Source organism: Paroedura picta, chromosome 10 (assembly GCF_049243985.1).
Source record: "Paroedura picta isolate Pp20150507F chromosome 10, Ppicta_v3.0, whole genome shotgun sequence".
NCBI lineage: Eukaryota > Metazoa > Chordata > Lepidosauria > Squamata > Gekkonidae > Paroedura > Paroedura picta.
The window spans coordinates 14,370,359-14,396,545 of record NC_135378.1 but is presented as its reverse complement, the minus strand read 5'-3'; the positions used below and the strand labels follow the sequence as shown (position 1 = coordinate 14,396,545).

The 26,187-nt window shown below is 46.7% G+C and overlaps 1 protein-coding gene across 6 annotated transcripts in view; it reads left to right on the top strand.

The window, feature by feature from the left end:
- Positions 1 to 26,187, top strand: part of LDB2 (LIM domain binding 2) — a 238,658-nt gene that overhangs the window by 206,666 nt on the left and 5,805 nt on the right. For 2 of the 6 annotated variants that reach the window (XM_077301238.1, XM_077301234.1), the window contains 2 exons: positions 21,880 to 22,003; positions 22,695 to 22,843. In XM_077301238.1, the coding sequence (XP_077157353.1) occupies positions 21,880 to 22,003; positions 22,695 to 22,843 (273 nt within the window). Of the gene's footprint in view, positions 1 to 21,879; positions 22,004 to 22,691; positions 22,844 to 26,187 lie in introns of all 6 variants that reach the window. The other 4 variants (XM_077301237.1, XM_077301233.1, XM_077301236.1 and 1 more) reach the window with 3 other exon arrangements.

The following is a 26,187-nucleotide window of genomic DNA, read 5'->3' as shown; positions in this document are numbered from 1 at the left end:
CAATTCTAGGAAGGTCAACACCCCATACCCTGGATCCAAAAGCCCCATCTCCCTCCCCCCCCCCCTTTCAGCTCAGCTTGTCCTTCTGGATTATTAGCTGCTGAACTGTAGACCGCAGGACCTCTGAGAGAAGAGATTAAAAATTCATGCGCCTGACAGGCAACAAAGCTATAACACAGCAAGCGGAGTTGAAATGCAGCAGTGGCAAATATCCCGTTGTGTTTCCTTGCTTGTTCCCCAGGATACCCATAACAGCGCATGCAGAGCTTTCTGACATTTCAGTGGGAGGACTTTGTCCCCTACAGGGAGCAGGGAGCCTGGATTTAGGGCCAGATCGGATGGCAAGCAAGCTTCGGCAAGCACCCACTCCTGGGCAAACCACCCACTTGGTGCCACTGCGGCCATCTCAGTTTCTTTCTCTTTGTATGCCTAGAACTGCGCCACTCCTTCAATGTATACTAAGAGTCCAGTAGCACGGGTGTCGTCAACCCCTGGTCTGCAGCCCGGTACCGGGCCACAAAGGCCTTGGTAATGGGCCGGCAGCAGCCACGCCTGCCTCTCCCCCCCCCCCAGCGAGAAGCTCACCAGGCCGTGAGAGAAACGGCCACTTCGCTCGCAGCCCAACTAGCTTCTTGCTGCGAGGGGGGGGGGAAGAGGCAGACGCAGCTGCCGGCACACCGGTGGACACAAGCACACAAGCGCGGAGCTGTTGCGCGTGCGTGTTAGCGCCCCCTGGTGGTGAAAACATGCATGCGCAGCAGCTCCACACATACACGTTTTCACCACCGGGGGCACTAACGCGCATGCATGCCGCCTGGGCCGCCAGCTCTTCCCCACCCCCGGAGCCGGTCCTCAACCATAAAAAGGTTGGGGACCGCTGCAGTAGCACCTTTAAGACCAACAAAGATTTATTCATGGAGTGTTTAACAAGTTTTAAAATATATATATATAAAAATTAACTCCCACCCATTCGCGGAAATAATATTTTATTTATCATACTTATATACCGCCCTCCCCGGAGGCTCAGGGCTGTTTGCCTTTACTTGCTGATTGTTAAAAACATTCCACATATACTCTTTCAGCAGCACTGTCAGCCAGAAGGTGAATTCCATAGCTAGGAGCAACCCGGTTATCACCCCTCTATGGTAACAGCCAAGCCAGTATGGTGGTGGAAAATACCTCTTTGTCACAGCAAACTTGCACCGACTCTGTAGGGATTTCAAGGCAAGAGACATTCAGAGGGGGCTGGTCATTGCTTGCCTTTGTGTAGCAACCCCAGACTTCCTCAGTGGTCTCCCATCCAAATACTAAGCAGGGCTGACTCTTCTTAGCCTAAGTACGGCTTTGCAAATATCTAAATCACAACTTACTTCTCTGATAAGCTTCAATGCAGGAGAAACTGGAGGGGGGGGATGTGGCCTGAAACTGCCACTCCTTCTCTTCCTCTCTAATTCTGATTTGATTTAGCAAAGACAGCAGGGTGCAGACAGCAGTAATGAGACTGCCGTAGCCTGTACCAGATCACAAAAGCATTCCATGGCTGTTTGGATCTCTGATTGAATGCCGAAGGAGAAAAATTAATGGGTGCTTATTTCTCTCCCTGCCTCCTGCATATCTGTGGTTCCTTCTACTTCCACCATAGAGTGGATCAAGGCTGGTATTTTTAGTCACTGAATTACCCTTGTTTTAAAATAATTATGTACATTATTTCTGTAAGCCAGTTTTTTAAGAGCTAGTCTGCATTTCCCTGCAAATGCTTTTCTGCATTTTCCTTGCGTGCCATTTAAATGGTTTTCTGTCAAGAGTTTTGCAAAAGATGTGCATGCGTTTACAAAGCCCACATCAAAGAGAAGTCTGAAACATACAATAAAACCCTTCCCCTACCCCAATAGCCTCATTTTATCCAGGATGGTTGTACTGTTCAGAGTCCTACCCCTAGGAAAATGCCACCATAAAATAATTCCAATTCTCATAAGCCTTTACTAATATCCTTCTTCCTGAACTTCCTTCCAAAAAAATCTTAGAATCATCATGCTTAGGATGCTTAGGATCTTCATGCTATAAATTAGTTCCTCCTCTAACCCACCTGAGAAGCCACTAAGAACTGTGTGACAGACAGTAAATGCTGTAACCTGATCGGAGAACCTTGAGTAACAAGGGATTCAAATGAAATTAAACAGCTGGGAGCAGCAGGTACGATTAACAGTTAATGGTGAAGTGAGAACAGTGAAGAGAGTCAAGTCGAGTGAGAGGACCAAGGAGGATCCTGAAGTAGGGATGTGGAACAAGTAGTCCTTCACTGAGGGAAATAGCTCCTAGTAAATGGGAGTGATCCCTATCAAATGGTTAAGAAGGAATATTGGAACTTGTGTGACAGACATAAGTATTTATCACAAACGTACGTATTTTTGAGGCAAAGAAGCTTATACTTGCTTATTTAAGAAGTTACTGCCAAAAGATATCTCTCAATGGATGTAAAGACTTGTCCATATAATAAAGCTACCTGATTGTGATAAGCTATTTATTGATTATATATTTATACAAAGGTGCCTCATTCCTGTTGCCTGTTCATCTTCTAAGACTTAAACCTGATAACTACCTGATCATTTCCTCCCAAATGTGAAATAAAAGCATTTGTTAGTTTTGAATTATCATCACCTTCTCATGTACCATTATCAGATAAAGAACGATTTTGTCCGTCTCTCAGCATATATCCACATACGTTTAAACAGTTAGGTGGGACAGACAGCAAAACTAAGAACAAGGAAAGGGATCGCCCAGCCAAAAAAAATAGGATAAGGGAATTTGAGGAAGGGGGAATTGTTACATCTGTAAGGTAAGTGGCCCAAGTAGGAGATGGAGAGCAGAAGGAAAGGACTTCCTTTAACCTCAGACACCCATCCACCTTCATTTAGTCATAAAACATTTTGCTGAAAGTTAAAACAGGGAACAAAGTTCAAGTCTCTTGTCACCTTTTAAGACCAACCAAATTTTATTCAGGGCACAAGCTTCCGCGCAAAGACAAACTTCTTCAGATACATTGAAATGGAACTTACCAGTCCATACATAGAGGGAGAGGGTGAGCCTCAAAATAGTATACAGCATAATAAAGGTGTTTAACAGATGCACGGACTAAACCAGGGGTAGTCAAACTGCAGCCCTCCAGATGTCCATGGACTACAATTCCCAGGAGCCCCTGCCAGCGAATGCTGGCAGGGGCTCCTGGGAATTGTAGTCCATGGACATCTGGAGGGCCGCAGTTTGACTACCCCTGGACTAAACAGTAAATAGCAACTTAGTTTATGTGGTACCATTTGTTTGGGATTAATTCCGGGGTTGGTGGGGGTGGTAACACAATAAAGGAAATAAATGTATCAAAATCAGCAATTAATGAACAGATGTTCCCTTCTTAATTGTGGAAGGCCAAGAGTAATTAACTCCCACTATGCTCCATCCAGCTCTTCTCAAATGTGGACGCAATAGTACCACATCCTCTTTTTTCTGAGGTTGTGTGATGGCTGCGCAGTCTCTCTGCTCTGTCGCTAGACCAGAGAAATACATTCCAATCTAAAGTGGGGGGTGGGGGTGGAGAGAGACACTTGGCCTATGCTTAGAAGTATATTCCTTCCCATTTCTTCAGGATGCAGCTCTCTTGTTGAAAACAGGCTAAGAACTGAGCCATTCCTAAGGGTTAAGCAAGTGAGGCAGGAAGAGAACAGGTAAAGAGAACTTAGCTTTACTCTGCTCTGGTTCGGCCTCACTTGGAGTCCTGTGTTCAGTTTTGGGCACCACAGTTGTAGAGGGATGTTGACAAACTAGAACATGTCCAGAGGAGGGCAACAAAGATGGTGAGGGGTTTGGAGACCAAGACATATGAAGAAAGGTTGGGGGAGCTTGGTCTGTTTAGCCTGGAGAGGAGACAACTGAGAGGGGATCTGATAACCATCTTCAAGCATTTAAAAGGGTGTCATACAGAGGATGGAGCAGAATTGTTCTCTCTTGCCCCAGAGGGTACAGACCAGAACGAATGGGCTGAAATGAATTCAAAAGAAATTCCGTCTAAACATCCGGAAGAAGTTCCTGACAGTTAGAGCGGTTTCTCAGTGGAACAGGATTCCTTGGGAGGTGGTGGGTTCTCTATCTTGGGAAATTTTTAAACAGAGGATGGAGAGCCATCTGACAGAGAGGCTGATTCTGTGAAGGCTCAAGGGGGTGGCAGGTGACAGTGGATGAGCAATAAGGTTGTGAGTGTCCTGCATGGTGCAGGGGGTTGGACTAGATGACCTAGGAGGTCCCTTCCAACTCTGTGATTCTATGATTCTATTCTATGAGCTGTAGAATCAAAGGGAGGAAAATGGGCATTTTTTGAAGTGTGTTTATGAAGTGGATGGACAATGAACAATGTGTTTGGATTGTTACATGTCACGGAACGGATTGTGTTCTCGGAGCTTGCTGGCCATGGATGCAGGGTTAGTGCAGTGAATCTCTCCTGGACAGATAAAAGCCTCACCAGCTTTTTGTGTGGGCAGAGGAGAGAGATGTGCTCGTGGTTATTTCTCATGTAACTCTTGCTTTTGGTTTATGAATTCTGTCCCATAGACACTTGGGGGTTAATTTCTATTCCTGCGCTCCAAATGCCATTTATGCTCCATTGCTGATTTCTGGATGTTCTGGAGTCTCAAAGCGACTTCCAGTCCCCTTCCCTTTCTTCTCCCCACCACCCTGTGAAGGAGGTGAGGCTGAGAGAGCCCTGAGATTCCTGCTCAGTCAGAACAGCACTAACAGTGCTGTAATCGCACCGGGCTCTCCTGATTAGAAGTCGGCGCTCCTAACCACTACACCAAGCTGGCTTTCGTGTGCACGGCCACTTTTTCAAGATGGTTAAGCAAGAAGGGATGAGAACAGGTTCTTGAAGAGTGCATGCATACAAAAGTTTACACCTTGAATAAAGCATTGTTGTTCTGAAAGTTGCCCCTGGACACAAACTTTGTTCTGCTGTTTCAGACCAATGTAGTGACCCATCTGAATCTGGCTTTCTCCAAGTCAGTCTGGCCAGGTGCAACACTTACCTCCCACCCCTGCTTTGTCTGTGGGCTTGCCATCAGGGGGACATTTGGGCCAGAACGTTTCCTCGGCATATCCAAGAGCCTCTTTCTAGGTACTGAGTCCGAAGCAGCCTTGAGGTCCAGGAGTGAAGCCAGCAGTGTGTCCTCTTTATAGTTAGCATACTTGTCTATCAAGGACCGAAAGGCCTTCCGGAATCTGGCCTCGGCCAAGAATGGCTTCTTCTTCCAACCAGGTTGGTCACTTGTCATGAAGATTGGATGCATACATCTTTCCCATTACGGGTAAAAGTCCCGTAACTTTGTGGATCCAAAGGACTATCCTTTTTATAGGTTGGCTCAGTTATCGCATGGGGCCATATCCTAGACCAGGGGTAGTCAAACTGCGGCCCTCCAGATGTCCATGGACTACAATTCCCATGAGCCCCTGCCAGCATTTGCTGGCAGGGGCTCATGGGGATTGTAGTCCATGGACATCTGGAGGGATGCAGTTTGACTACCCCTGCATTAGATCCTCGAAGTCTGGTTGCCTGCACCCGTCTTATGACATATAGAACATGTTGCTACACGGTTCATTTTTGCCATATGGATGTCAAGTGTAAAATGAAGAACTGCTTATTGAATCTCCCAGTGCATATAACCCCGCCCAGTATACGTTAGGGATCATGAAGTTGGCTGCTGCCAGTCGCCGGCCTGTCCCACATGAGGCTGTCTGATGCTGAGTGACATCAAGGTCGTTATTAGCACATCAAGGTCAGGATTGCCAACTCAGACCGGCAGCAGCTTTCCAAGGCCTCCGGCAGAGGGTTTCCCATCACCTGCTGCCTGGCCCTTTTATCTGGAGATGCCTGGGATGGAACCTGGGACCTCCTGCCTGTCAAGCAGGCACTCTACCAGTGAGCCACATACGGGGGAAATTATTCATGCACAAGAGGTTGATGGCCATGGCGGGAGGGGAGGGTTGCACCCCTCTTTCAGGGGAGGTGAAATAAGACCCAGCCTTGCCACCCATCATCCTTTCCATGAAGCAATCTTCTAGTTAAAGTTGCTTTAAAGGGTTGCCACCTCCAGGTGGGTCCTGGAGATCTCCCAGAATTTTTACTTATCTCCAGACAACAAAGATCATTTCTCCTAGAGGCAATCATTGCACTGGTGGGTGGATTCTGTAGCATTTTATTCTGCTGAGGTCCCCCGTCCTCCCCAAACTGCCCATCTCCAGGATGTTCCCAACCCAAAGTTGGCAGCCTACGCTGGCCAGAGTTCTACGCTGCCATTCAGCGCGGGCAATTCTGTACCGAAATATACGGTTGACAAAGCGAGGGAATGATACACAGCTGTAAGCACAAAATGTTCTCTTACTTTAAAGTCATTAATCCCTACTTTTTTGAAATACGTTTAATTAAAAAGATCCGTGTTCTGGTAATTGATGTTTGTTTTACGTAACCCTCAAAAGGACTGTCGTTGCAATTGAAGGGTGTTTATATAAACAACCATCTGGCCGCATGGCACATGTTGGTCGGAAACAAGAGGTTTGCGATGAAGGGCAGGAGATGAGGGAAGTCCTAATATCCCTCTGAGCCATAAACAAGATTTGATCCCGTTACTAATTTGGGCTTTAGAAAAGGCAACTTTGTGCACGGCGGCAGAAAGTTCCTCTCCTTTGGACCAGAATCGGCCTGTATCACAACTTCAGGATGTTGCTGTTAGGTGGATATTTTTAATTGGTTTGCAAATATTGTTACAGAACATCCCTGAAGGAAATGAGTCATAACGCAGGAGGATGACTTGGTCGCTGGCCCAAAAATGCATGCAGAGAAGATGCCCAGGTGTTTCTGTTTCAGAATAGTGCCTCAGAGGCTGTGGGTGAGGGAGAGAGAGGTTTGGCACTAATCGCTTGGGCTGGAGTTCGTTCTGGAGGGCCCAGTAGCTCACCAAATCATGCCGAGTCACGTTCTGCTTCCTCCAGGGCTACTATAATCACTTTCCTGGCTGGCATCCTCTGTACAAGGGATCTAGTGATCTCTACATGCGAGTTTTCGCGAGGGAGACAGAGGTGGCACCTTGAGAAGTATTTGTTGCTATTGAAGCAGACTAGTTTTCTTTCTTCCCTGTTTTCAAGAGCCAAGAATCTTCTGCTATGTGAGATGCATCCTTTTCTCATAACGCTGTTTTCAGATGGAGGGTGGGAGGCCTTCTTCACTGCAAACCAAACATCGTTCGCTTTGGTGATAAGACATGATGCCGAAACAAACAGATCACCAATCGTTTTTGGACAGCATACTGGAACGCAATTTCCGCACATCAGTAACAATAGCGTTATGCCAGCTGAATGGCGTAGCCCTATATCATATTGTGCCTCCCAGCCTCTCCTCACTTTTTTGCAGTCTCACGTTTGTCTGTCTTTTCATGCATCTTACCCTCCACATCTGTCAATGGAAATGGTGGAAAAGAGCAACATGCCTTATACGCGACTTGCTTCTACCTGTCAATCAATCCAGGCGACCAATCCCCTTTCTCCATGTTTTAAAGGTCTCGCAGTGCCCGCTAATTTTTTTCCCCATACTTCTCAGTTGAAACGCCTATGCATGGAATCATAGATGCATAGTGCTTTTTGAACGCCACCCCTTATGGGATCACAAGTCCTGTGATACTTTTAAAAATTAATCTCATTCCTGATTTTTTTTTGGGGGGGAGAAAACTTTAGAGAGGCATGCTTTGTGTTACAACTTTGAAAAAAATATTATTTTATTTCTGGCAACACCTGCATGCTTGTCCACCTATTCGTTGCTCCAGTAAGCCATATTTAAAAAAGAATTCCCATCCCCAGGAAGAAGGGAGAGGGAGGCGAGTGCGAGGGTAGGATGAGGCAGGCACCTTTAAAGCATTTGAGCCTCCATGCCTTCCCTCTGCTGGTTGCTCTCTAGTAGCTCACGTTAAATAGGTTGGTGAACCTAGTTTATGCTACTCCCCAACTTGTGTTTTAAAATGGAGGATGTAGCGAGCCGGTTACTGCCCAGAGATTGGTTGTTGGCGACGTCATATGGAGGGTCTGGACCAGGGGTAGTCAAACTGCGGCCCTCCAGATGTCCATGGACTACAATTCCCAGGATCCCCCTGCCAGCGAATGCTGGCAGGGGCTCCTGGGAATTGTAGTCCATGGACATCTGGAGGGCCGCAGTTTGACTACTCCTGGTCTGGACTATAACGACTTCATTAGGTAAGCATTTCACTACATTTAACGGGTGTGGAAGTGCCCAAAGATTTGGCCGCCTATTAGCAATGGTCTTTTTTTTAATGTTCAGAGCAGGGGTAGTCAAACTGCGGCCCTCCAGATGTCCATGGACTACAATTCCCATGAGCCCCTCCCAGCGAATGGACATCTGGAGGGCCGCAGTTTGACTACCCCTGGTCTAGAATGAGAGCATGGAAGTTTTTACCTTCAGCAATCCCAACAGGAAGAGAAAAGTCAGTGCTATGCCTGAGGAACAGACCTGTGGCACTCGCAGGCTTACACGGCACATGGGGAAAACTGGCTTGCCCCCAAAGGTTTTGCTTCTCTTTAGATTCTCGCTCAGGTGAGACGGGAAAGGGGTAAAGGACTCACGCCATCAGGAGGTTTCCTCCGGTGTTGGAGATGCAGCCTCTTGTGGTGGGGGTGGCGTTCTTGTCATAGCCGCAGGTCCCACACAACACTCCCAGGCAGTAAAAGACGACGATGAGGATCACCGTGCAGCAGAGAATTAGGCAGCACAGCCACCTGGTCAAAACAACAGGAGACAGGATCAAGCACGGGGCAGGGCAGGATGCAAAGCAGCCGTCTCGGAAGAGGTGGCCAAGAAAGGCACACAGAAATCCAAAGAACTCTGGAATATTTTGAATCATGCCAGTCCCATTTCTAACGCCAGCAAAATAGGCGAGGAATACAAAAATAGGCACAGCTCCCAAGCATCCTTGTCCCACCATCATGCTGGCAGGGGCTCATGGGAATTGTAGTCCAACATGGACATCTGGAGGGCCGCAGTTTGACTACCCGTGGTCCAGAGCCCTGAGGACAAGAAATAATTCCTTGGCTGTTGGCCAGGCCTGCATTTGCACTATCGCCTTAACACCTGGTCTAGCTCTGCACTTCTCCCTCCTTTATTAATGCAGCAGGTTTCCCACAGTTCAGTCTAAAAATAGAACCGGTTATGTGAAAACAGGACATTTGTGCCGGAGCTGCAATGGAGAAATGAGATTATTTGGGACAGGCCTGGAAAGTGATTCTCTCCACTGGAGCAGATTGTCGGGAATTGTGGGGGATAGTTTGGGGCATGATTATATGTCTGTCGAACAAAAACAGGACATCAGGTTTGTTTCGCTGTAATTGGCAGATTAATCAATGAAAACTCTTGTTGATTAATTGACAAGGTCCAGTTGCAACCAGTCAGCGAGTCCAAATATTAAATGAGGGGACTAAAATGTAAGAATTTGCTTGTCTGTTTTTGGTGTGTAGCCCTTCCTAATACAGGGGTGGGCAAATGCTGGCAGGGGCTCATGGGAATTGTAGTCCATGGACATCTGGAGGGCCACAGTTTGCCCACCCCTGTCCTAAGGGATGGAAAGGGAAATGCCTGTGCTTTCACCTAGCAAAGAGTAATAACCCCCTTGAATAAAATGGGGTTTTAATTCTGAGTACACCTGCTTAGGGTTGCTCCTTGTCTGAAATCTTTGGTTAAATCCATGCGTATTGCAATGGTTTCTTTTTTGGCTAACCACAGAGTGATAGTCCCAGATTGGTCTTTTCTTCTTCCCGGATCTTTTGCATGTGTGCTCCAGGAGTGAGACCTCGGGCCCTGCCACTTCTGCAGGGCACCTGATGAATGCTCCCATAGGTGGGGCTACTTCTGTCAAATTCAAGGAATGTCAGTGCATTCCCTTAAACCAGAGGGGTGCAGAAGTTCACAGTGGCCCGATGCTTGCCAAGCAATTCAAAGGAGTGCTCCTCTTACTCCAGTGCTGATCTAATCCCTTTCTTATCCTTTCCTTTAAAAATGCCACAGCAGCCTTCTCCCCCAATCTCTGTTTTGTTGGGAGGGGAGTGAGGCGGACATGCCCACCTTTAAACTGGAAAGCACCAGCACCCCTCCCATCCCTCTCCCCGCCTCTTTGCACGCAGACACACCCTCACTCTGGATTGTAAAGGAGAGCACTGTTGCTTCTTCCAGGGAAAACGTGTCCCTTTTTTAGGAAAACTACAGAGGGACCATTTCCTTGTCTGAAACCTTCAGACTTGCTTTGGGCCACTATGATTCTTGTTCAAGACAGGCTTCCTCTCGCCAAGCCCCCATTTTGTGTTTGGTAGCTCCCAAGTCTCTTGAAAACGCTGACATGACTCCCAGAAACAAAGCCTGCCCTTCCCAGCCATAGCTGACCTTTCTTTGAGTCGATACCTGGTGGATCTTTCATGCGTGTGCCACACATGGAGGTCTGTTGGTTCAGGTGACCCAGTGGGCCAGGTGGGGAAGACTCGTCTTCAGAGGCCCTATTCTGTGTTCAGAGGCCCTATTCTTCAGCTCACGGGGTGCCAGGTTCAAGCTGCCCTGTGGGCCCCTCCTCTTCCACATGTTTGCTATGGAAAGTGGGTTGTGGGTCACCTCAAGCAGGCCTCTTCTCATGTTCTTAGCACATCTGTAGAAGAATGCATAAAACAGAACCATAAATTCTGTCCCACATAAACTTGGAAATCCTTTGGCAAAATATTACTCTAGTATTCTATCATTGAAAGGTGGGTTGGGTTGTCGAATCCAAATTGGGGAACTCCTGGAGATATGGAGGTGTAGCCTAGAGAAGAAGAAGAAGAAGAGTTGGTTCTTATATGCCGCTTTTCCCTACCGGAAGGAGGCTCAAAGCGGCTTACAGTCGCCTTCCCATTCCTCTCCCCACAACAGACACCCTGTGAGGTGGGTGAGGCTGAGAGAGCCCTAATATCACTGCCCGGTCAGAACAGAAGTCCACACTCCTAACCACTACACCAAACTGGCTCTCAAGGACCTCCGTATGGCTCTCAAGGACCTCTGTAGAGAGGACAAGGACCTCCGTAGGGGTAAATGCCATGTACTCCCCCCTCCAAAGCATCCCTGTTCTCCAGAGGAACTGATCTCTGTAGTCTGGAGATGAGCTGCAGTTCCAGGGAAACTCCAGGTCCCACCTGGAGGCTGGCATCCTTAACCTTAGCTTTGTTCAAGCCTTAAACATTTTTTCTGTCACTTTCATTATTATGCCCACAATAAGTCCACACCCAAACAGCATTTGTTGCATGTGGCCAAAGGCCATTATGATCAGTCGTGCAGACGTAAGTGGAGCATAAATAACATGGTTAAAACAACCCAACCTGAAAGTTTATTCACGTAACAGGATTAACTTTTGCTTATATATTCCTACTGTTACGATGGTCTGTTTTTAGTCTGGCAAAGAGTGCTTGCACTCGAAATCTCACGCCTTGAATAAATCTTTGTTGGTCTTAAAGGTGCTACTGGACTCTGATTTTATTGTGCTACTTCGGACCAACATGGCTACTCATTTGAATCCAACCTAAAAGTGTTTATTAAATGAGTTTTTTTTAAAATCTCACCCTACAAGGGTTCCTTATAAAGCTGGGGCAACAGAGGACCATCTTACTCATGCAAAACTTGTGATCCATCAAGCTAAATGCAGCCCTGAGCATTTTGTCAGCAGCCTTCTTGGGATCTAGTAGATCTGGTTTCTCAGACTGCCCGGCAAGCCACGATAGCTACTTGGCAAAACTGGAAGTTATAGAACCCTAGAGTGGGAAGGCGCCATCCTGGCCATCTGGTCCAACCTCCTGATCACTGCAGGATCAGCCTCAAGCATCCAGGATAAGGATCTGTCCATCTGTTGCTAGAAGACCACCAGCGTAGGAGAACTCCCCACCTCCTTGGGAAGCCCATTCCACTGCTATACCTACTAGCTCCATCTGTATCCAGAGGAGAACATGTCTGAACTTGCCCTTAGTTCAAATCTACAGGATTTTTCCCCCTCTTCTTCCTTTGTTTTTTGGAATTTCGAATGGGGGCTGTTTTGTTCTAAGGCTGCCATTTGTTCTGGGCGGGTGAGGATATGCACAAGACAAGCCACTCCCGGAAGTCCTTCCCAACCTGTGTGAGCTGCCAAGGACACCCGTCAAGAACGACAGGGTGGGCGCATTCTTCCTTCACCGTCAGAGTGGGAAGCGGGCGACACAGATAAGGCCTCATTGTTGCAAAATAGGAAAAGCCGTCTGCTTGCGTATCTGCAGCATCAGATCAGGTGTTTCAGAACGGCTGATTGTTTGCTTTTTAGAGGAACGAAGAGGAAGGAAATGTCATATGGTAACTCCACACATGATGGTGACAGGAAATGGCTCGTAGGGAAAGAGACCTTGCCCGAACTGCTTCCTATAGATACGGTCTTCATAGAGGTCTTGGGTACATTGCAAATTGGTGGTTCTGATTTTTTTTTTTTTTGAAAACCATCTCATATCCTTTGCCAGGTGGTAGAACAATGAGTTCTGCCTACGTATCAACTACGGACCACGTCTGTTATTGCTTCTGTCGGAAAAACCACAGGCCGATTGCAAACTGGGCCTATAACTTCATGGACAAGCACACAGGAGGTCCCGCGTCCGGTGCATGATGCCTCCAGTTTAAAAGGATGTTTGGAGGCTGGGGAAGGCCTGGGCTGAACCGTTAGAGCAGGGGTAGTCAACCTGTGGTCCTCCAGATGTTCATGGACTACCATTCCCATGAGCCCCTGCCAGCAAATGCTGGCAGGGGCTCATGGGAATGGTAGTCCATGAACATCTGGAGGACCACAGGTTGACTACCCCTGCGTTAGAGAGTTGGTGCCCAAGCCTGCTTAGATTTGCTGACAAGTTAAGTAGTACAGAAGGGGTTGGTGGCTTCCAGGTGCTTTATTGTCACATTTATTCTTCACGGTTGAGACCAGCACTTAAAACATCTAATTTATTTTTTTAATTCATTATATTTATATACCATCCTCCCCGAAGGCTCGGGGCAGTTTACATCAAACAAGAACAATGCAAATAACTCAGTTTATAATAATACAATAATAACTATAGCATTATGAACAATAGAACATTGGGGAGAACAATAAATAAATGCTTACAGATGGCCCAATGGGGTGGGCGAGTCTGCAGTGATGGTTGTAGGAGGGAGGCTTGCGGGGGGGGGGGGCGATGGGAAGCAATGGTTTGGATCAACCTCAACCAAATGCCTGGTGGAGGAGCTCCCTTTTACAGGCCCTGTGGAACTGTTCAAGTTCCAAATGTGGCCCTGTGCAAAGTGTTCCTTATTGTGGTCCCTCAAACGTCAGCTGATAGAATTCCCCCCCCCCTTTACCCAGCGGAGGGTGTCTTAGGAACCATCAAGAGAATTGATGGGCAGTAGTTTCAGGCTAGCCTGATTTGCTCAGATCTCCGAAGTTAAGCAGGGCTGGATAGGAGACTGCCCAGGAAGTCTAGGGTTACCACACAGAGGTAGGCAATGGCAAACCACCTCTCTTCATGCCTTGCCGTGACCTTGATGGGCCAGGCTAGCCCAAACTTGGCAGCCGGGGATGGGTGCTGGTTAGGACTTGGGTGAGAGACCCCCAAGGAAGGCCAAGGTAGCTATGGAGACTTCCTACAGCTCCACGCCCAGGTAAGAAAGAGAAGAAGAGAGGTCCTATTTAAAGTTAAAATAAACCAAAGCCAGGCAAGGGCCAAAAAGACTGCATCTAACCCATGAGAGGTTGGAGGCAGCTGCCATGTGTACCCGAATGAGCCAATTCGCTTAACCCCTTCCCACCCAGATCCTGGGTTTTTTGCATCTTTGCATACAGGAACTCTACATATTGGAGAGAGGAACGGTGCATGCAGGGAGAATGCCATGGCGTTTTGTCAGTGTAATTTAAGAGCTTTAAGAATCAGTCAGTGAGCACCTCTGCTTCTATGTTCTTGCGTGTTTGAGATAGTGTCTCAGTATGTTCCTGTAACAAAAAGAAGTGTGTTGTGAACAAAGTTTACCTCAGTAAGAACATATGCGATTGAATCTATGTTTGTTTTTACCATTTTACCCAAAAAGAAAAGCCTGCCAGCTGTACAAAAAGTATTCTTTGTGTTTAACTGTGAATGTAAGCAAGCAAACGTGTTTAACTGTTACTCAAAGAAACCTGGACGATTATTTCAAGAAAAAGAATAACTGGCCAAGTGAAAAACAAGCTGATCTTAAACGATTCAACAACATTGTCTGAAAGAAAAAGTTCCCTGCTGACTCTGCCTGGGCTTCTATGAAGTCAAAAGGCTGTCACAGATTTCGTCTCATGTTCAACAAAGCTATTGGTTTAAATCAGAAACCCAGCCCCAAATTTAATTTTGCAACAGTTCTAATTTTGCAACAAAGTCTAGATCCAGGTCTGGAGCTACCCAGTCCTTTTATGGAGGGTCAGTTTTACAATAAAAGCTACCATAGCTTAGCCCCATGGCCTCCAGAGAGAGAGACCAAAGACCAGGGGTAGTCAAACTGTGGCCCTCCAGATGTCCATGGACTACAATTCCCATGAGCCCCTGCCAGAGAATGCCCATCTGATGAAATGTGGACGCACACGGAAGCGTATGCACAGCGTTCAACTTGGTTGGTCTTCAAGATGCCCCTGGACTCAAACCCTGTCTACTGCAAGGGTAGTCAAACTGCGGCCCTCCAGATGTCCATGGACTACAATTCCCAGGAGCCCCCTGCCAGCGTTCGCTGGCAGGGGGCTCCTGGGAATTGTAGTCCATGGACATCTGGAGGGCCGCAGTTTGACTACCACTGATATATGTTCTTGATTTTGGGGGTGGAGCCAGGAGTGGGCGGGATTTGGAGCAGGGAGGGACCTCAATGGAGTCTGAAGCTATGGAATCCACTATCCCAAGCAGCCATTTTCTCCAGAGGAACTGATCTCTGTGACCTGGAGACGAGCTGTAAAAATGGAGGGTCCCCAGATCCCATTTGGGCACTGGACCCCTAGTTTAGACTTTTCGCCCGCAGGATTGTAGAGAATTTTCTTTCAGATCTGGGGAAAACTTCAGGTCACCTCCTCTAACGATCTAAAAACATTGAACGTGCAAATCACATGGCATCGCCTAAATAACTCCAAAACCCATTGTATTTTCTGTTTAAAAGTAAAAACCAACAAAAAATGAATTAAATTGGGGTGTGCGTTCCTCCAAAGCTGAGGGAAGTTTCCTTTGATGAGTGCGGCCTGCCACCTGGAGGCACGAGTTGGTAGAGCACAAGTAGCTTGCAGTGAAAGGAAGGGGGTCTGGTAGCAACCGTAGAATATTTGAGGGTGAGAACAAAGAAAATAATTAACCGAGGATGTACATATTAGCTGTGCTGTCCAACGAGGGTTTGCAATCGACAGTCAAAAACCAGAAATTAAAAAAAATACATTGGGAGGTGGGTTATTATTCCAGAATGACCAGAAGGAACTTGGACTTCTTATTTATGGGTAGCTTCTGTAAAGAATATTTCACGGTTCAGGATAGTGTTAAATGCATAAAATAAGGAGGTTCTTTGTTTGCATAACGTTAAAGGGGTTGTTTTGGTAATGTAAGGAGAATCTTTTCCCTCTGTGCCTCACTGAAGTTAAATGGGTGGGCTGATAATAAATCCAGCAATTCAGAATACGTGTACAAGTTTCAGATTTCTCAACCAGGGTTTCCTGGGGTTTTGTCGATTGGCTTGTAGTTAATTAATTTTTAAATATATTTTTAATTAAAATGTACTGGGTGATATGATCATATATGGTGATCCGGACCCCCTCCTCCCAAAATGGCCAGTGATGGGCCTGGAGGGGGAGGGCCCCTGACCATACAAACCCTTGTTGGCTGGGGCTCATTGAGGTACATGGTAGCGACTGGAGTCCAGAAAGATTTGTACTCTCATTTGAACTTTAACTTAAATCTCATTTTAACTTAACTGCAGGGAGTTGAGGGGGGCAGAGTGGCATAGGCCTGCCCCAGCCCTGTTTTTGTGGGCTCCCCTTGCAGGCTCACTTTGGTGAAGAAGACCAAACTAGTAGCCATCCCAGAGTGCAGTTCCATTCCAAAATCATCTGAAAATATTTCTCTGCTTCCACTTCCTCTGCTGTGGGAATGGCCTGGTGATATCACATCTGGTGGGAGTGTCTGAATGATGTCACTTCTGCTGACATGTGACTTCCAGGGACATGACAGGAAGGTGGGGCCTGCTTACATCACTTCCAGGATTTCTTGAAACCTGAAGAATGTTTCAGGGGCTTGTCAGCAGTAAAAAGGGTGAGGGAGGCTGGATTGTTTATATTGTTGGCTCCAGAGGCAAAGCCAGCATGGTGTCCTGGTTAGAGTCGGGGAGCTGGAGAGGGGCTTGTTAGGCTAGGATCAGGGAGATCCAGTAATAAGTCCCCATAGAAGGCTGCTGGGTGACTTTGTGCCACTCTCATTCTGAGCCTAACCTACCTCATAGGGTTGTTGTGAGGCTACCATTGCAGGGCAGGGCAGTGCAAGCCACTTTGGATCTTCACGGGAGAGAAAAGTAAAGAATAAATGAAACAAACGTTTGACCTGCTCTGTTACTTGCTTTCATGGTCATCACAATGAACAAGAATAAAGAAACCACGTTGGATCAAGCCAGTGGCCCATCCAGTCCAACCCTCTGTGTCACACAGTGGCCAGGTGCCATCAGGAGGACCAGCATCAGGGCCAGAAGTCCAGAAGCCCTTCCACTGAGCCCTTCCAAGCATCGAGAATACAAAGCATCCCTGCCGCAGACATAAGAACATGAGAGAAGCCATGTGGGATCAGGCCAATGACCCATGCAGTCTAAATCTCTGTGTCACAGAGTGGCCAAACCCCGGGTGCATCAGGAGTCCCACCAGCAGGGTCAGAACTCCAGAAGCCCTCCCACCGGGCCCCTCCAAGCACCAAGGAGACAGAGCATCCCTGCCCCAGACTGGGTGTTCCCTCTGTACTTTGCAGCTAATAACCTCCGTTGGCCCTCTGCTCCAGATGTTTATCCAATTCCCTGTCTACACTTGTAGCCGGCACCACTTTCTGTGGCAGTGAACTCCACCTGCTAATTACTCCTGGGGCGAAGGATATGTTGCATCTGTAACAGCATCAGTGAAACTTTGTGATTCAATCCGTCTGTCGGTGGTTTAGGGGAGACAGTGCTAAAGAGTCCTTATCATATCAGAGAGGGCAGGGACTTAAGAGAACAGGCCCCTGGCTGCCTTTCAGGGAGGAGGAGGACATAGTTGCCAGCAACCCAAGTGATGAACCAGCTGTCACATGGCAGCTTCTTTAAATTAGTTGCTATGGCAGCAATTGTATGAAAAAGGTAAGAGGATCGTGGGTGGCCGGACTTATTGCAAAGTCAGGCTCTTGTCCTAGTCAGAGCAGGCTGGGTGGGTAAATGCTGGTGGGCAGTGCTATTGTTCCCATTAGAGCAATATTGTTACCTTTGGAACAAAGAGGACTTTTGCCCTTAGCTTTGGTCACCCAAAGAAAATCCCTTGGACCACACAGCAGAATTCCTTACAGAGCAGGCCTGCTGTGTGCAGTGACCAGAAGCACAAGTATTAACTAAGTTCACAGCTTAGCAAGATTTTTTTTTCCATCCTTGCAACTAGGGTTAGACCAGGGGTAGTCAGACTGCGGCCCTCCAGATGTCCATGGACAACAATTCCCAGGAGCCCCTGCCAGCATTCGCTGGCAGGGGCTCCTGGGAATTGTAGTCCATGGACATCTGGAGGGCCACAGTTTGACTACCCCTGGGCTAGATGCTTCGGTGTCCGAAGCGGCCGTCTGCGCTCAAAGCAGCCAGTGCTGCTTCGGGCGCGGACGGCTGCTTCAGATGCCGAAGCGCCCAACCCTACTTGCAACTGCCAAGGCCTTTCCAAAATGTAATGTTTTTCTTCCCCCAAAAAACAGCTAGAACAGTGAAGTTACCATATTAATTGGAAACAGACCGCGGTTGGTTTTCTTGATATGCGAAGGGAGGAAAGGAGGAAGAAAAGGTTTCTTGGCAGGACATTTGGAATATCAGGAATGAGCCTGAGAAGCAGTTCTGCTTTTGCACCTTTGTTCTTTTTATCAAAAGCCTAAAAGTGGTGACTTCAGTCATGTTTCCAGCCTAGTGCCCTGTTCCCCGCATCACATCTCCATTGCACCTCTGAATGATTCCTCACTTTGTGGTGTGTGGAATTGAAACGGGGCACTTACATGTTTTGCTGTATTGCCAATAATACTCCAAGGTCTGTCCGTGCAAGCCAGATCCCTGTGGAAGTTCGTTCCATTCCTCCGTGCGGTTTCTTTCTTTGTTTCCTTGTGGTTTTTTAAAAATAAAGTTTGCAGTTTAATGCAATCTAGCGAAACAAAGCTGCCCTGAGAAAAACTGTTCCATAAATTAATTTTTAGGGGAGGCGGGGGGGTAACAAGGAGAACGTGGAAGGGAATAAAGAATCTCCAAAAGTGTAGAACACCTCCACCTGTGATCGGTTGTGTGTGTGTGTGTGTGTGTGTGTGTGTCTTTGTAGGCAAAGACTTTGCTCGCTTTATTTTAGTTTTTAATTAAAGATGAAACTAGCACTCTTTTAAGAGTGCTAAAAACCCAAAACAAATCGTGAAATTAATGACTGCTTTTGCCTGCCATCATCTAGTCGGCCCTCCTTCCCTCTGAAATACAAGAGCTGATAATTAAAAATAGATTTATGATGTCTGTGGCTAGCCCTGGGAGAGAACAAAGTTGGAAGGAGAAGGAAAGGAGGGGGGAAAGGAATGAGACAGTAATCCTGGCCAAAACCTCTGTAGTGCATTGGCTGACCATTCAACAACCTGGAAGTCGAATTACATTTTATGTTTTAAAAGTTAACACAAATCATGTCTAAAATAAGACTGAAGGTTATAGAGAGGGGCGTGGCGGAGCACAGTGGGTTGACAAGAATGATGTCTGGAAGCTCTTCACCAAACTTCACCAAAGAGTAAGTTGGGTAGCCTTGTTGGTGTCAGGGTTCTGCACACAGTCCTGATAGCAAGGCGATCCAGTGGCTGCACTTCACATTCCTGGAGCCAAGTGGAGATGGGAGGGTAGGGATGTGCAAAGAGGTTTTAATCGCTGCTGTTGGGTTATTATTTGGATATATTGGGTTAAATGGACTCCGGGGAATGGCAGAGGACAGGAAGGCCTGGAGGATCATTGTCCATGGGGTCGCAATGGGTCGGACACGGCTTCGCACCTAACAACAACAACATTTTGGGTTTTAATTATGAGCTTTATTGGGGATTTTATTATGTTACAGTGACCTGCCACAAGCCATTTGGGAGTGGCGGGGTACAAACCTCAAATAAATAAGAGTGAAAGAAAACCAAACAGGCCATGGGGACAATTAACCTAGACATGCATTCTTAACATCTACACTTCTAATAGCTGCTGGAATTTATTCTCTCTGCTAGTCTCTCTGTAGCAGTAGAAGAGAACAAGCATCCAGTAGTACCTTAAAGACTGACAAAATCTTTGACAGGGTATGAGTTTTCGTGAGTCGCTGCTAACCTCTTCAGCTACAGCTAGAATGTGAGTCCATCTATCCATATATCTTGGAAAGGGGAGTGATTTCAGAGGCCAAATGGTACTAACAGGTGCAGTTGGTTGAGGTGTGATATGCAGAGGGGGCAATAGGCATGGAGGAAAGAGCATTGGTGATGAGACCAGAAACCCGGGTCCTGGAGGACACATTGTCTAGAATCTCATTATCAATTGCTATTAGGGTGGTACACTTCAGCTGCTGAAGCAGCCGTTCAGCACCACCTTGGGCTTGAACAGCCGCTTCGGCCGCCAAAACACACAACCCTAGTTGCTATTGAACTCTCTCTATTTTTAATCACCCTTTGAAATTCCTTTGCAAGAGAACGGCTATTCTTAAGTCAGCAACTGAATGTCCTGGAGAATTAAAATCCCCCCTTACTGGTTTCTGAATGTTGTGGCTTCTAATGTCAGACTTATGCCAATTTATTCTTTGTCATGGGCAATGATCTGTTTATCCAATTTGACTAATCAGGCCTATATACACTGGAGAAGAAACACCTCTTGATTTTCAGGGGGGGAAAAGGGGGAGGAATGATAGAAACCAGCAGTAATGGAAATAGGAAGATGGAGCCAAGGGGCTGGATCCTATAGATTCAGTCTGCTTCTAGAGCTGCTTTCTTTGGCAGAAAGTACCTTCTAGAGGTATAGTGGTTAAAGAGTGGCAGACTCTAACCCTAGAGCTCTTCTTGAAGAGCAGTTCTGTTAGAGCTCTTTTAGACCCATCTACCTCACCATGTGTCTGTTGTAATGAGAGGAAAGGAAAGGGGTTTGTAGGCTGCTTTGGGACTCCTGTGGGTAGTGAAATCCAACTCTTCTTCCCTTGACATAAGAATTTTGGAAGAGCATCTTATACTAGGGTAAGACCAATGGAAAATGCTGCCACTTGCAGTACAGATCCATGGGATCGGGCTTAAAGAGTAAGGATGAGCGCCAACTGTAGAGAGGAAGGTGGGAAAAAAGGAATGCTTTTCCTAGACAAAGCTTTTCCAAATTCCCATTTCCCTCCCTTTTTTTTTTTTTTTTGCCCTGTAGTGCTCCCTCTAATGGTCAAAGTGATAATACATCACGTTATGCTCAGCATATCTCTCTGCAGATTTAAATGGCAGGCTTTTATGCTGGACCTAAAACTATGTAATATCAAATAGGCCACTAGAAAGAGCAAAATGCACGTGGAACAGAAAAATACCCCAAAACAACAGTGAGGTAAATGAGAACACAAGTGAGGTAAATGAGAACATGGAAAAGCCCTGAGGAAGATATGCACAGCAGGAAGAATCTACAACATACTTGGATGTTTAAATCTGTAACATAAACAGATACGAAGGACAAGGCAGATTGGGTAAGGAGAGCAAACTGAAAATGTCATCTGCTTTCCAAAAGCATGGGGTGAAAAATGTGTGTGTACTTTGGAAATCAAAGTTTAAAAATGGTGAACAGCCAGGAGTTGCTGAAACCTTTCAGTCTGCATGATTTATTTCCATTATTTCCCTGCCCATATAGCAAATTACCATTATTTAAAATGTAATTGTAAAATAATATGAAATTAAGTCCATCATCAATCTTCTGTGCAGTCCTGCATGGGGGCTGCATATGAGCACACCTGCCATTGGAGAGGTTTTATAGTTCAGGCTGTTGCTGGGTGCTAGGCTGTGGAAAACCCCTGGTGAGCTCCGGGGCTTGGGGGTAGGAGAGAGACTTGCTGAGCCTAGCATCCAGATGTGGCCCAGTGCTAGGTTGAGCCAGACCCCGGTGAGCTCCAAGGCTAGGGGAGCAGCAGAAGAGCCTGGCAGGGAGGCATGGCACTTCTTGGGTGTGGCCAACTGACCACTTCTAGTGTGCCTCGAAGCCTGAAAAATTTTTCTGGGAGGGCCTCCATGGTCAAAAGCTTGAAAAAGGCTGCTTTAAGTTATAAAACCTGTCCGATGGCAGGCCTGCTCACATGCAGTCCCCATGTGTACCTCCCCAGAAGCTACTCAATGAACGACACCCTGTTTTCCCCATAGCGCTGGGACCTACTGGGTCAGTAGAGACTACACTGTGCTGCATTGAAATGCATCGTTCTGCGTTTACTTAGCAGAGTGAGGGGAAGCCCAGGAAATGAAACACCAAGTTTCAACCTAGCTTTGAAGACATGCCATTCACTGTAAATATAATCCCTCCCATTTTTTCTTTTGCAGTTGTGTGTAATATTGGAGCCAATGCAAGAGCTGATGTCAAGGCATAAAACGTACAATCTCAGTCCTCGGGATTGCCTGAAAACTTGCTTATTTCAGAAATGGCAGCGCATGGTGGCACCTCCAGGTATGAGTGGCCTTTCATGTGGCTTTAAAAGGTGGATGGTAGAAGCCTGGAGATATGTTCCAACGTCTTTTGCTGCATTCCCATTTTCCTTGCTTGTGTACCCCTGTTGCTTTCCGTACAGGTTTTCTTCTTTCTAGTGGTTGATTCAATCTTACGTCTCTTTATGTCCCGCATATCTCATTGAAGGTTTTTATGCTGCCCATAAACCGATGTAATATTGAATCGACCACAAGAGGGAGCAAAGCACACCTGGAAGAGGAAAAAAGCCCAAAGCACCAGGAACATGCAAGGAAGGGAAATGAGTAGGTGGAAATCCCACAGTTGCATCTGCAAAGGATGTAAGACGCCCACCAGGCTTCCCCCCTGTGCTGTGCTACTGGAGATCTTTAAAGAGATAATATTTGTTTTGTTTTGTTTATTCTTGTATTTCTTCTCTGACCTTTCCCGGAGGCTCAGAGCAGTTTACATATAATTAGAAACATTGTCATATAATTTTTTTTTAAGTGCACCATTGTCTACTTTCATCTCCACATTAGCATTCCCAATGTTTGAAGATCTAGATCAGCACAGTGGGCGCACCAGGAATTATGCCACGGAGAGGGGCGGGATGAGGAAATGATGGCCTCCGCCACATTCCTTTGCATATATTATCTGTCATTTTCTTTTGCTTCCTGCATGTCTCCTGTAGCAGAGCCTACAAGACAGCCAACAACCAAACGAAGGAAAAGGAAAAATTCAACAAGCAGCACTTCCAACAGCAGTGCCGGGAACAACGCAAACAGCACCACGAGCAAGAAAAAAGCAGCAGCCGCAAACCTGAGTCTTTCAAGTCAGGTACCTGTAAGTCTGGCTTTCCTTTTAGGCCTCCGCATAAGGCTGTCAGACGACTGTTAATAAACCCAAAGACCCATTTTGAAAGGCCCATGAACTTGGCCTGGGGGGCTCCCTTGAAAACTTTATAACTCTCCAACACAAGCTGGCAGGGGGAAATAAAAGTCTGCAGTGAGGGGCTCTCTAAATCAGTTTGAACATTCCACACATATCGGTTAATGCACTTTCAATATGCTTTTGCAGTTGGATTTTCCTGTGTGCAGAACAGGAGAATTGGCTTCTAAAGTGCATTGAAAGTGCGTTATCCAGCATGTGCGGAATAAGTTCTGATCCCAAGTAGAGCAAAGAAACGTCTAGCTGTGCCAAATTAAACATGATTAATGAAAATCCCCGTGGTGTCTTTTCGTAGCACTGGTCACTCATCTGTATTCCCAGCAGTGCAAACTGCTTAAGTGGTTGAGGTCCAGCTGGCACTCCATGATAGTAGGGGGTGGGAAACCCTCCAAAACACTGAGGGCTGCTTGGATTTAGTTACCATCTCTGGCCCTTAGTTTGTCATCACCCCAGAAAAAGTAATAACAAAAATAAAGCCCAGTAATATAAGAGTCCAAGCCCCTCACAAGGGCCCTGTAGGGATTAACCATGTGATCATTTTCCCATTCTGTGCTCACATAAAACACTCCAGGTCAGATCGTTTTTTTTCTGTTTGTTATAATATCAAATAATCATAATAATGGGGTTGTCTGCAAAGGTAAGAAGAAGGAAAATATTGTCCATCGCTTTGGGGGATACAGGGAGGGGGATTCCCTAGCCAGGTGCACCCAAAATGAGCAGCCAAGCCCTACTGCTGTCCACAAGAAACGGCTCTTGTCCTTTCGGCCCTAGGAGTCCTTGTGTGCCCTGTTTTTACAGTCCTACGTAGACAGCACATTGAAAATGGGGATTGAAATTGTCCCTGGCTGGTGGATCTCCCCACTGTGCCGGGACTGATCATTTGTACCTCAAGTATTGCCATTTCTGACCATGAACCAAGTGGCTCAAGCTCCTTTGCCTAAGCCCATAGCTGTGTTGTGTCCCCGTGTGCAAAAGATGAGGGTTTAATTCTTGGATTCTGCTTCTCACTCCATGAGCAGGAGCTAGGAGCCCTCCAGACCTGCAGCCTCAACCCTGGGAGGGATGGAGCCTTGTGTCATTCGACAACAGTGACCCCTACTGGCCAATTTAAGGAGAAGCATTGAGGGGCTCTAGAAGGAGTCACTTCCAGTCCTCCTCAGAGGTTGGTGGCGATTGCACGGGGAAGTAGCGAGAAGAGACGAGCTAGTGTGGAAGTGGTGGGGGTCTCCAGTGGTCAGGGGTCCTTGCTGGGGGGCAAAGGCAGCAGGCCCAATCCAAAGAGAGTTAGAAGCCTTTAGATCACAAGATTGTCGCTTCGTTAATTTAAGTGGGGCTAATTGCTCTGAAATGTCTTCTTCTCCCTTGAGAGTTGATGGCTTGTTTAGGACATGGAAATAGAGGCAGGAAGTATTTGTACTCTGTCCCTGCCTTTGTGAACAAACTGAGGCCAGGATGTAGAATGGAACTGTGGCGTAGGCCCCAGGTAGACCATAGAGGTCCTCTAAAATCAAAGTCCAGTAGTACATTTAAGACCAACAAAGATTTGTTCAAGGCGTGAGCTTTCGAGTGCTTGCACTCGAAAGCTCACGCCTTGAATAAATCTTTGTTGGTCTTAAAGATGCTACTGGACTCCGATTTTATTGTGCTACTTCAGACCAACATGGCTACCCATTCGAATCTATCCTCATAGAGGTCTTGGACAGCCATTGAAACACCAGCTGTCAGTGGTGATGAAGTGATATCATGAGACGGGGAAAGGGGGAAATCTTCATCAGGTTATTGTAAATTCATTAATTGACCAGTCATGAAGGATTTGTTCACATGTGGTAAAATCCTGCTGTTTATTTTGTGGCACTGTGCCATTCGCATGTTTGTCCAAAGAACCTGTGAGCACAAATCTTATCATGTTACAAAAATACCCCACGAATGCCATGACCTTCAAACTCCGTTCACAGAAGTTTGCAAGCATTCCTCAACCAGCAGATCAGTTCAGCTGATCTCCTGCAGCTCACATCCAGCCAGAGGAAGAAAGAAATGAGAATCTTCCAGGGAATGCACACAGCTGTTTATAAGGAGTGACAAAAAGGAATGGTATGGTTGTCAGAGCCGCATGTGAACTGAGGCAGCCCTCTGCAACTCAGCCATGGCAGAGGCGTTGGGGTGCATGAAGCAGACCTGGGTGTTTCTTGCCAGGCCTGTAAGACAGTGGATAAACGAGTGGGGATGGCCATTGGCTTAGAGCAGTCCTTCCCAGCATTTTTACTGTTGAGAAACCCCTGAAACATTCTACAGGCCTCAAAAAACCCCAGAAGTGGTACAATTGTGCAGAATATGGTTGGTAAGCATAGGTGTGTACATGCCCACCTGGGGCCTTTCCCCAGGCCCATCATGGGCCATTCTGGGAGGGGGGAGGGCGGATTAACATGATCATATACCAGGGGTAGTCAAACTGCAGCCCTCCAGATGTCCATGGACTACAATCCCATGAGCCCCTGCCAGCATTTGCTGGCAGGGGCTCATGGGATTGTAGTCCATGGACATCTGGAGGGTCGCAGTTTGACTACCCCTGCTGATAAGTGTTTAACACACACATACATATTATATACAAATTAATGAACTCCCACCCATTTGGGAAACCCTTCTAGGGCTTTCAAGTAGCCCCAGGGTTTCATGAAACCCTGGTTGAGGAAGCCTGGCTTGGAGGATGAGGCACATTTTTGGAGGAGAGCTATGTTAGGCTTTGAGGCTCTAAATACAATCCGGGCTTTTGACCACTTCCTTCTTTCCCTGTTGGTGTGGTTCCCAGAAACATCTGCATGAGCTCCTTTAAAGTTCTTAAGGAGACCTGAATTTGTGAAGGCCTCATCTGGCTGACCAGAGTTAGAGCAGGATTCTGGACTAAAAGGACTTATGGTGTGAGCTAGGAAGGCTGTTTTTATGTTTGTATTTATGAAAGTTTGTGTTAAATCCATGGGTTCGAAGGAAGTTCAATCAGCTCTTTTTGAGGCTCTCAGTATGGTGGTACAAGAGGCAAAACTGAACCGAGAAACCCCTGAAAATCTCCGACTTAAATCATATATACATATAAGCTGAGTTTTTCAGCCCTTTTTTAAAGCTGAAAAAGTCCCCCTTGATTTATATGCGGGTATAAAAAAAAAAGCTACAAGACAGGAGGGTGGGGTGGGAGACAAGTATACTTAACTGAAGAAGCAGAAGCAAGAACTAAGTAGAAATGCAGC